Genomic DNA, 12,500 nt, shown 5'->3' on the forward strand with positions numbered 1-12,500 from the left:
TGTGCCGTTTTGCTTCCCCCCTCTCCTTTCCTTGTGGGTTTTTTTTAGCCTCTCCCCCTTTATTCCCTCGGTCTCGCGTCCCTTAATCTTCTGACATATCTTTCTTGAACCTTAAAATCGATGTGGACCAGATATAAAATAATTAAGGTTCTTGTAATTTATAGTGAGTTACCCTGCACCTGCTAGCAATATTAAATTCCCAAAGACCTTCAACAAGAAACGTCAACGATTCAAGTCGTGATATTCGAAACATAAATGTTTTTTCGCACGGCTTTCGAAAAGCCAGCCAGGTCATTCAGCTTCATTACAACCGTCAGTTAAAAAATGCTTAAATCCACGAATACAGATTCCATCCAGCCATACATACAGAAAAATTGGGTTGAATAAAAAGTTAAAGCAAAATAAGAGTCTCATGTACATGCCTGATAGTGATTCGATCCATGTCCTCATGATCAGCCACCGATTTTGCACGATATCAAACCCATTGCACGATATCAAACTCTTGCTGAGCAAATTCAGCTTCCAAAACTCATTAAAAAACTTCTTTTGAACAGAGATTATACGGTATTTTCTCTACAAGAAACGGTTACCGGTGAATAACAACATTAGGCGCCAAAACACAGACTATGAGCCCGCTTACATACCGGCTAATCACCAGTCCACTCACGGTCACAGTACAGTGCCTTTGTGAAAAGAAAGACTTGTAAATGTGTAGAGATGGTTTGAAGATGTTTATATTTTAAATGCACTGGATATTGTTTCAGCAGTGGGGTAACATTAACAGGAAATAAATAAGTATATTTTCAATAATGTATTGTGTGGAAGTTTATTCGAAATGCACTGGTAATCTAAAATATGGATTCCAAAAACGAATTTTTACATGAGTAAAGGTTGGCTTTTAAAAGGCCTCACTTACATACTTACTTACAAGTATATGGTGTTAGTATTTTGTTAGTTTCTAAGGAAAAAGTTGACATTTTTGTTAGCAAATGGGTAGAGAGTTAGGATAACTCAGATATTCTGGCTGACCTTGGTTGACTGTGTACCATGTTAATCTGGGCATTAACATATTTTGACCATGGTTGATAGTGTAACATGAAAATTGATTCTTATGTTTAAATGTTCCTTATATATTGACTGTGTGCCATGATCATCATTTTTAACACTTGACCATGGTTGACTGTGTACCATGGTTATCATTATTAACACTTTGACCATGGTTGACTGTGTACCATGGTCAACATTATTAACACTTTGACCATGGTTGACTGTGTACCATGGTCAACATTATTAACACTTTGACCATGGTTGACTGTGTACCATGGTCAACATTATTAACACTTTGACCATGGTTGACTGTGTAACATGCATGGTCATAACAATAATGTAAACCAATTTTATATATATATATATTTGGGAATTAATTTTTAGATTTAACATTCATTTTATTTTCTCATTTTTTGATCGATTTAAGTTTTTTTTAAGAAAACCAAACCCAATGTCTTTTGACCATGGTTGACTGTGTGCCATCGTCATCATTATAATAAACTTTGACCATGGTTGACAATGAAAAACCATGGTACCATGGTCATTCTAACGCAGGGGTGGGACGTTTGTCATGATGTACTTTGTCAGTGTGAGTGAATAGAATCGGCGAACATGCCTCAAATTAAAACTTCAAGAAAGAAGCGAGCAAGACTTTTGAGTTTAGATAAAGAACCATACTTCGGGAGTAAATCGGAAAGCAGCCAAGCGAGATGAGACCGTGCATGGTGCGAAAGAATTTGGTGTTATGATCATTAGCAAACAATAGAATTCCCAGAGCATCAAATCGTTGGGAAACGATCAATGTTTTCTAGATTTCTCGTTCGCTTTAGATCGCTTTAAATGAGTTCAATAGTCTTGCAATTTTGTGTAATATTAGTTTAAGTTCAAATTTGTATCCTGACGTAATTTTGAGAGAAATGATCAGCGAATTTTAAAATAATGGAAGATCTAGTAAGATTGACTAGAAAACTGCGATGAAAAGTGCGCATCAAATGTTTCCCCCATCTTCTGCACTATACGTTTTCACAAAATCGCATAAGTCGATTACCTTCAAAATGTTCCTTTTAAAACTAGATACAGAGTAAAACTAAATGAGCCATAACTTTTGTGAATATATAGCTCTGAAATATTAATTTCGGCCGTATGAAATCCATTGTTTAGTTTTGAAGTAGATTATGCACTATATTTAAATAATCTCAAATATCTCATAATTAGCTAGATAGATTTTTTCAAAAATCCCCACAAATGGAGGCATTTAGTATATAATTATGTGGTACGAAGCATTTTAGTGTTGAACGCTCTGCAAGGCTAAAATTATTTTTTAAACGAAATCAAATATTTCATCCTAATCACGTGTTATGACGTCCGATCTCATAAAAAACTGCATCAAACATTAATTCAATCTTTATGTGACTTATGTGCAAAAACGATTTGCAATAGGTTAAAAGACGTTTATGCACTAGCGTTCCAAAAGTGGAAGGTAGCGGTCAAGCGTGAGGGGGTCGAGCCACCTTAAGCTTCTCGTTTACGGCAAACGTGAAACGTCAATTGACCATTAAAAATTCTTTAAAATTAGTGAAAAGGAATCGAAATGATCTCCAAGTAGTAAATAAAAATAAGAATATGTGTCTTTGTCGAGAAGGTTTGCAAAGGGTTAGGTGAATTGTAGGGAAACGATGAAAACGTGATCACGTTTGCCGTTTGCGGGAAGAAAAAACGGGAATTTTAATCTGCCTATTATCCAAGAGCAAACGCCTATTGTATGACTCTTTGGCCCTTTTTATGTTATCAGTGACACGTTTCCTAAGGCAACGATAGTTGTTCCACATTTCAAGTCTACCTCGCCTTTTTAAGAAAATTATCACGCTGACAAATGTCGCTTTTTATGTCGCTATTCAACCAAGCACAATTGTCTATACCGAGAATACGCTTCTGTATAATAGGGGCGTGCCGATCAGCGACTGAAACAAAGGTGGATTTAAAAACGTGCCAAAAATCCTCAACAGGAATCTCGTTTACCTCGCCATCCGGAATACTCGTAGGGAGATGTTTATGGTTACACTGCATGGAACCCCCTGTCTATGGGGAGGTGCTTAAGGGTACCCTAGGACCCCTGTCTGTGGGGAGGTGTTTTTGTGTACCCTAGGACCCCTGTCTATGGGGAGGTGTTTTTGGGTACCCTAGGACCCCTGTCTGTGGGGAGGTGTTTATGTGTACCCTAGGACCCCCTGTCTATGGGGAGGTGTTTATGTGTACCCTAGGACCCCTGTCTGTGGGGAGGTGTTTATGTGTACCCTAGGACCCCCTGTCTATGGGGAGGTGTTTATGTGTACCCTAGGACCCCTGTCTATGGGGAGGTGTTTTTGGGCACCCTAGGACCCCTGTCTAGGGGAGGTGTTTATGTGTACCCTTGGACCCGCTGTCTGTGGGGAGGTGTTTTCGGGCACCCTAGGACCCCTGTCTAGGGGAGGTGTTTTTGGGTACCCGAGAACCTCCTGTCTTTGGGGAGGTGTTTTTGGGTACCCTAGGACCTCCTGTCTATGGGGAGGTGTTTATGTATACCCTAGTACCCCCTGTCTATGGGGAGGTGTTTCTGTATACCCTAGGACCCCCTGTCTAGGGGGTGGTGTTTACGAGTACCCTAGGACCCCCTGTCTAGGGGAGGTGTTTATGTATACCCTAGGACCCCCTGTCTAGGGGGTGGTGTTTACGAGTACCCTAGGACCCCCTGTCTATGGGAGGTGTTTATGTGTACCCTAGGACCCCCTGTCTAGGGGGTGGTGTTTACGAGTACCCTAAGACCACCTGTCTAGGGGGAGGTGTTTATGTGTACCCTAGGACCCCCTGTCTAGGGGGTGGTGTTTACGAGTACCCTAAGACCACCTGTCTAGGGGGAGGTGTTTATGTGTACCCTAGGATCCCCTGTCTAGAGGAAGGCGGATATTGGCATCTAGGACCCTCCTTCTATGCTCATGGATACGATAAATGTTTAAAGCGTTTTAGAAAAAAAAAAGAACGTTTTTATTATCTTAGGTTTCATTAGTTAACATTAATAAGAGTTCTAGTTAATAATGGTAACTGAACAAAAAATCAATAGGATAGATTACTTCCGTTGGACTTCACTTGGCTCTCTAGCTATCAGAAGTTATTCAAAATAGACAGAACTGCACATGCCAGAAGAATAATACCGCTGAGCTTGGTGGCTACACCAGTGTTGCACAAATCCCCTTCGCAGCAATTGACCTTGCATTCAATTTTTTGTCCTGTTAAAAGAAAATAGAAGCAAAGCCAGGAATGAGAACTCCACAAACTGTCCGATACCCTAAAGACAATCTACCGTACCCTACCGACCTTGGGATACCTTACCGACAACTTACCGATATCAATAGCGGACCACTACCGAAGACATACCAAAAATCTGATCCCCTTCCGCAGCTACCAACCACATCGGAGGATACTTTATTTGCAACCGACTTTACCTGCTCTACCGACAACCTACCGATGCCCTATCCACACATACCTTTACGCTACTGACGACACTGGTGAAAAACGCACTGCGCATGCGTTTGGAGAGGAAAAAACATGCATTTTCAAAGATTATTTTTGCTTTGTATAAATAAAAGTATTTTTTGTATAAATCAGCAGTGTGTCACAATTGAAATGATCTTGCTATTGCGAAAAGGACAACCTTAAGATTTGAGTATTTTTCTTAAGTTTTGCGATTTTGTAAAACAATCAAAACACCGGCATCAAAAATATGAGTTGCCCTTAGTTACGCTACGTCATCTCCGAGCGTGCGCAGTGCCTTTTTCACCAGTGTCCCTACTGACAGCCCCTATTTTTTCCGACATCATACCGATACCCTACCGATAACCTACCGATACCATATCCACACATACCTTTACCCTACTGACAGCACCTATTTTTTTCGACATCATACCGATACCCTACCAACAATCTACATATATGCTAACCACCTAAGGATACTCTATCGACATCGTACCGGTATCGTACCGAAAATATGTCGATATCCTACACAACAGTTGTTTATCTTCCTTTTTTATGGGAGTATGGGTGGGGAGTAGTGGTGGGTTTCAATAAAATAATAATAAAACATAATAAGATAAAATAAAGTTACCAGAAATAAAATTCTTGCATCGGGACAGGGTCTGGGCAGTGCAACTTTCAGGCGGAACACACGCTTTTACATAGGAATCGGCACTGACAGCCCCCTCGATATGTATCTCTGCTTTAAGGCACCTCGTATAGGAAGAGGGACATGTTTGCTCTTTCTTTTCATCATTACACTTGTCCCAATCCTTCGTAGTCGCACAAGAGTAGCATTTGAGACCATTAACTAGTAAAATAAAATAATAGTCAATTGAAGGCTACGAATATACATTCTGCTCAAAAAGCCACGTTCGGTGAATGAAATATTAAGATTATTACATCATGATAACAACAACAACAACAACAACAACAATAATAATAATAATAATAATAACAACAACAACAATAATTTTTTTTTTTAATTTTTTTTAAAATAAAATTTTTAATATTAAAAATAATAATAATAATTTAAATTAGATATTTACGACGTATAGATTATCTCTTCATAAATCCTACAATGAAAAATATATCTATCCATAATAATAATAATATAAAAGAAAAAAGAAAAAGAAAAACCATAATAAAATATACTATAATAAAATTATATCTACTAATATATAACCATAAAATCTATTTAGTAAAAATTAATCCAAATAATATATGTTAAAAAAATTAGTAATAATGGCAAACATTTATATATATATATATATATATATATATATATATATATATATATATATGTATGTATGTATATATATATATATATATATATATATATATATGTTAAGTATTTAGTTAATTGCTGCATTTGCAGTCTCAACATCCAAGGCTATGTCCTTTATGTTCCTAAATAATCTTCTTGTGGTTCTTGAGCCCCTAAGGCATAGAAGAGCCGATCTCAAAAGGGAGAAAGAAACCTTTGCTCGTATCCAGGATACAGTGGTGGCATAATCTTCTCCTTTCTTGTTGGCAATTAATTCGGCGAGCCTACTGTGGTATCTTCTACACTCATCTGCCATACCTCCAGTTGTAGTGAATACTAATGGCGTAAAAGTCGCTTGTTCAACTTCCAAGACTCTGCTAGCATACTTGCGCTTCTTCTCATTCTCATGCAGGTGGTATATTTGCTGGGGGGTGAGGTCTTTGTAGGACTCTGCATTTGGGTGACACACCCTAACATCAAAGAATGCAGATCTCTGCCTTTCCCAAAAGCCACGTGCATGAACGTCAAGGCGAGCATCAGAAGCTGTATTAGAACCTCTGGTCAGGATTTCTCCTGTAACTTCTTGAAGTACTGGTTCTATTTCAACGTCATTGCAGACCATGCTCAACAGTTCTGCTTCAAGATCGCGCAGCTCGTTGTGGCGCTGAATAACAAATCCGCCACGTCTACAGATCATAGCATGGTCCACATTAAACAAATCCCCGCACACACATACCGATGGGATGTCAGTGATTTCCCAGTCGTATCTAAGTTTGATAGCATCTCTGAATTCTCCTTTGTTCAAATCGAAGTCCATGTCCTTGATGGGGATTACCGTTAGCCAATTAGATGCACCCTTTTCTGTAGAAAGCTCAACAGCTCTCTTTATCCTTTGGGGTAAGGAATTCTTCAAATTCTCTACCAACTCACGTAGATTTTCATCTTTCTCCTTACGTGCACTTTGCTGCAATTTTCTTATTGTAGTGTCATTTGGTGGTTTATGCGTTTGAGATATTATTTGTTCAGCAAGTGGAGCAGTTGTCTTGATTGACGTTGTGTACTCTGAGGCTGCGACCTGACTTGGGTTTGTAAATCCAAGTCCCCCCATCCGCACTGGCAATGCCAGAATATCTCGCTCGATCGGTGTGCAATTGTGTTCTGTAATTGATGGTATTAACACATCCGCTACAGCACGCTCTAGTGGTTCTAGTAGATCTTCAATATCTGGTAGTGTTCTGAGGTAGTATGTCCATCGATGTCTTAGACCAAAGGTGAACCCTACGTAGCAGGCTTGGGGTTGTGATTTAGCAAACTCTGTTAACCTTGTTATTTGACTTATCCAGTCTTCCACTTTTCCATTCACGTATTCTTCAAGATATGTTCTTGAACCAAGCACAGCCCCTAGATGTTGGTGTCCTTGCGTGGTGACGTTGATTGATGTTCCATCAAAGACATATCTGGCGGTTTCTTCTTTCTTTGGTTTTATGATCAGCCAGCATTTCTTTGCATTAGGATAGTATCCTTGCATTTTATCCAGTCTTGAAGCCTGGTCTCGTAGGTTTTGGCTTGTTAAACCAAGATATCCATATCCTTTCTCGTCCCAGAGTTCCTTCATCACTTTAATGTAACCCTTTTTCCTGCCGTTCTCATTTAACGGTGGAGTTTTCGATGAAATCATTTCGTTTGCTTTTCTTTTGCACTCTAAAACATCGCTATTCATTTCCCTCGTCCATTTCAATCGCTTTGGTTTTCTTGACATAGTGCATTGGATTCAATAAGAAGTAAAAATAAATAAAAAATTGCGGAGGACTAGTTGATACGTCCTCACGTCCTCACGTCCTGCCTAATGATATAATAATAATAATAATAATAATAATAATAATAATAATAATAATAATAATAATAATAATAATAACAATACTAACAATAACAATAATAATAATAATAACAATAATAATAATAATAACAACAATAATAAATAATAAATAACTTTATTGACAATAATAATTAACTAATAATTCATTATAATATGAGACGTGATAAGAATATTGCTATAATTATAAAACAAAAAAGGAGAGATTATGAATATAAAATAACAAATCTATATAATATTTACTTATTTTTCTATGAAAACATATTTGTAAAATAAATTAATGGCTCAAAACACGAGTCCAGCTCTTCACACTGATATAATACTATATTAAAACTATACATTTATTATAACAACAACAATAATAATAATAATAATAATAATAATAATAATAATAATAATAATTACGGGACTGGTTACTTTAAAGGAAAAAAAGATCAATATTTTAAGAACATTGAAAAACAAGCGGAGATCTAAACTGGAGTCTTGCAAAAGAAGAAAAGCCAATTATTGTTTCGATCAAGATCAAGGGAAGTTTTATAACCATCTAGGAAAGATATTAGAACAAGACAAGGACATAGAAGAACCAAAGTACACTGAGCCTCTACCTCAACAAGATAATCAACAACAAGATGGAAACACACTTACAAAGCATGACTTCGCTAAATTTTGGGTCCCGATATGGAAAACTGCAGATACGCAGATCTTAACATCACAGTGGATTACCATCGCCAACTATCCCGGCCATGCGCCGCTCGCCAAGTCAGCGGATATCATGTATAAAATAAAAACCACAGGAAGCCCAAGCTCTCTCAGGCCCGGACTTAGAGAAACAAAATCTTTTGCTACGGTTTTCCTGTGCTTTAATAGGTATCCTATTGCAAACGATGACAAACGAGAGCTGAGTATTCAAGCTTTATTTTGGTACCAAACATGCCGTATTTTGCGAATAATTTTCAAGGTTTTTGCTTCACAAAGTGCCTATTCTTGAAAAAGGATCTCACAAATATTCGTCTCAAATCGGAGCTTTTTGAAAGTAAAAAACGAAAAGTATAAATTCGTTCAATCGACCACAGATTCGACATCAGTAATTTAGAATGTGCGTATTTTAAGGATCGACTCCGGCAAATGAGGTAACTAGTTCTGATTTTGAGAAATCCTGTTTATAATATTTGACCTTTTGTGTTGTTCTTGCAATTTAACAAAGCACTTATGGCAAGAAGGCTGTTAAAATCTAACTATCGAGACGAAAAGGTTTTTCCAAGCAAATTAAAGTATGTTTGATAAAAATTAAATGCTTTAATGTTACATATTGTTCTTCTACCCCGGCAAGTGGAAAACTGTTTACACAGAAATTTATAAATCGAAAACTATCTTGACTCTCTATACATTTCTTTGTAAAATCTGACTTATCTCGCTTAACACTTTCAAGCGACACCGCTGCATTTGTACGCGGGCGCATGACCGCAATAGTTGGCGATGCGACATCCGCAAAGCCCTAAAGAAAGCAATCCAGTCCAAGAAGACCACCCTGTTATTATCAATGGAAATTATATGCAAATGCTTAAAGAAAAAGAAAACCTGGTCATCTCCAGGCCTAGATCGTATCACCAACTATTGGCTAAAATTCTTTAATTCTTTACACAATCAACTTGCCTATGCAAATTCGGTCCTGATTAAACAGCAGACTAGCAGTATTCCTGAATGGCTTGGAGAAGGTAGAACAGTCCTTATACCGAAGAAGGACAGCCCAACACCTCAGGGTTTAAGGCCAATTACCTGCCTTAATACAATGTACAAGCTGATCACTTCAATCATCAACAAGGAACTTGAAAGCCACGAGTCTAAACACCAATGAATGCAGATTGACCAGAGAGGAGGTGTAAAAGGGACAATGGGTTGTGTAGACAATTTACTTATCGAAAAGATTATTTTAGAGGACGCTATAAAGACAATAAGAAGAACATTTCTTGCGTATGGATTGATGTCAAGAAAGCTTTCGACAGCGTTTCACATGAATGGCTAATCACTGTACTTGAAGACCACGGTATAAACATTATTCAAACATGGAAAATCACTTTGTTCGCCCCTACATCTAATGGTAAAGAGCCTATAGGCCCAATTAACATCCAACGAGGTATATTGCAAGGTGACTCTTTTTGTGTAAAATTGTTTACGTTATGTCTAAACCCCATTGCCTGGTACTTACATACAACACTGGGGATACACACTGACTCATGAAAAGAGAACCAAGATTACGCACTGTTTGTTTGTTGACGACCTCAAATCATATCACAAGAATGCAGTAAAAGCAGCTACAATAGCAAACAAGCTACAGCAGATGTTTAATGACATCGGTCTCACCTGGGGCATCAATAAATGTGCTGCCATCCACCTACGAAGAGGTAAACTGGAGAAAAGAGAAGACTTATCACTCAGTAATGATACGAACATACCCGTACTTGGAGAAGATGATTATTATAAATATCTTGGAAAGTTTGAGAACACCAGTCAACTTGAGAAGGAAATTCCGAACGCAGCAAGTATAAAGAGTACATCAGACGCATTTCAGTAATTTGGACGTCACCTTTATCTATTTCACGGAAAGTCAAAGCTACTCAAACGTTTGCCATTCCCGTTTTGCAACACCACATGTGGTCTAATGACTGGCCTATAGACAAACTTAAAGAACTTGACAGACGAACCCGTCGAGTTATTAATGACTGCGGCTGTAAACACAAGCATGAATCTCTACCCCTCCTCTATCTTCTAACTACTAAAGGAGGCAAAGGCCTTACTGAAATCGAAAGCCTGTACAAGACAACAAAGATAAAACTCGCTCACTACATCACTTGCAGCTCTGATCCACATGTTGAGCTAGTAAGAACGTACTAAGACGCCAAAGAAATGAAATCATTAAGATCTATCATCTCAATGTGGACATATCGTATAATGCCGAAAGCAAGAAATCTATCTTAACATACAACGACACAGTTATAGAAGTGAATAATTGTCAACCTAAAAGTATCAAATCCATCTTAAAGAACGAATTAGTGAGAAAGTACGAACACGAAGTTGAACAGCAACCCTGGGTTGGACAATTCATGGCTAAACAGTGGAAAAACAAAGACCTGCACAAAGAATGGTGTGATATCTCAAAAGTCTGGAAAAACATTCCAACTGTTGTTTACAGTATTCACACAAGTATTATTCAACAACTATTGCCAACTAAAGTCTATAACGTAAAGAAACTGAAAGGTGAAGAAGAAGGTCTGAAATGTCGGCTTTGCCAATCTGGAGATGAGAGTATTGCACACATCATGTGCAAATGCTCGGCCATAGCCCAATCGCTCTACACATCAAGACATGATCACATGCTTAGACCTGTGTATCACGCGATACTTAAGAAGTTTAAACTTTCTGATGATAAAGACAACGTAACACCTTGGCACAAAGAACTACCCCCAAAGAGCTCTGTCGAAAATGATGAAGCAAAAGTACTGTAGAATATTCCTATCTTCCAAGACAGCCCTCCAAAAGGTGGTGCAAATAAACCAGACATCCTTGTAAGAAGTAAGAAAGACAAGCAATGGATTATATTTGAAGGAACAGTCTGTAATGTAGGAGAGATACTTGATAGGGATAAAAAGAAAACTTTTAAATATACTGACTTAAGATCTAGTCTTAAAAGAATGTACCCTGGATATAAAGTAACGCAAGTCAACGTAGTATTTGATTTTCTATCTGGGTACCACACGGATTTGATTAGTAAACTGGCTGATGTAGGCCTCACTGAAGGTCTAAAAATTGTAAGTAAGTGTCAGAAATGGGTTATTTCACAGAACTGTGAGATTGTGAAACGTCTGTACAATTATTCAATTTGTATACATCTTTGTAAAACCAGTCATGCAGATATTTGCCTAGACTATTCATGCCTGCAACATTCTGCATTCATGTAGCAAAAATGTCTGAAGTTGAAATAAACATATAATAATAATAATTTACCATCTGCCTAAACCCTATCGCATGGTACATACGTAACACAGAAGGGTACACCCTATCTCGACAAAGGATCACACATCTACTCTACGTCGATGATTTAAAGATGTATCACAAGTCCCAAAACAAAGAAAAATCGCCGAAAGAAAAGTTTGAAGACACTGGCCTTCAATGGGGTCTTGATAAGTGCGCTACTGTGAATGTCGTTGTTAGAGGAGAAATAGTCAAATCAACGAACACAAAACTCAACGACACAGAAGAACTTAAATCTCTCGACAAAGAAGATAAATATAAGTTCATTGAGAAATATGAGAACAGTGTACAACTTGATGATGTTATTTATAAAAATGTTGGCGAGGAATTTCTGAAACGAATATCAGTCATCTGGTCCTGCAACAAATGTACACCAAGAAAAGTAAAAGCATCAAACACTTTTGCCCTCCCAGTACTACAGTATCGCATGTGGTCAACTGACTGGCCCATAAATGTGCTGAAAGAGCTAGATCGTAAATGCGGAAAGATCATACAAGAACACGGGGGACTTCATGCTAGCCGAATCAACCAAAGCAATGTACTTACCCACTACAGACGGAGGAAGAGGACTGAAAGAAGTCAAGATAACGTACATTGCAAAGCCACAAAGATAAAGACAGCAAACTATATTGCTAGAGGTGAAGACCCACGAATCCAACATGTTGGACGATTTGAGGAAAGAAAGACAGACAAAGAACTAAAATCCGTGTTTAAAGACGCTGAGAAATACGCGGAAGA

General features: G+C 37.9%; 2 protein-coding genes across 2 annotated transcripts; both read right to left on the reverse strand.

Annotated features, from left to right (window-relative positions):
* Positions 1-4,044: 4,044 nt before the first annotated feature.
* Positions 4,045-5,435, reverse strand: LOC148912535 (lymphocyte antigen 6G-like; the record flags this gene model as incomplete). Its single annotated transcript, XM_089027198.1, has 2 exons — positions 4,045-4,310; positions 5,186-5,435. Coding segments are annotated over 2 exons (375 nt in total), but the record flags the coding sequence as incomplete, so codon positions are not given.
* A 513-nt stretch (positions 5,436-5,948) lies between these two features.
* Positions 5,949-7,698, reverse strand: LOC148912536 (uncharacterized). The gene has a single exon (XM_089027809.1). It carries the CDS (start codon positions 7,617-7,619, stop codon positions 5,949-5,951), a length of 1,671 nt encoding a protein of 556 aa, XP_088883935.1. The 5' UTR covers positions 7,620-7,698.
* Positions 7,699-12,500: the final 4,802 nt, after the last annotated feature.

The sequence above is a fragment of the Actinia tenebrosa genome, unplaced genomic scaffold, assembly GCF_029948245.1.
Source record: "Actinia tenebrosa isolate PJP-AT-01 unplaced genomic scaffold, QUT_ActTen_1.0 PGA_scaffold11__36_contigs__length_13525064, whole genome shotgun sequence".
Classification (NCBI taxonomy): domain Eukaryota; kingdom Metazoa; phylum Cnidaria; class Anthozoa; order Actiniaria; family Actiniidae; genus Actinia; species Actinia tenebrosa.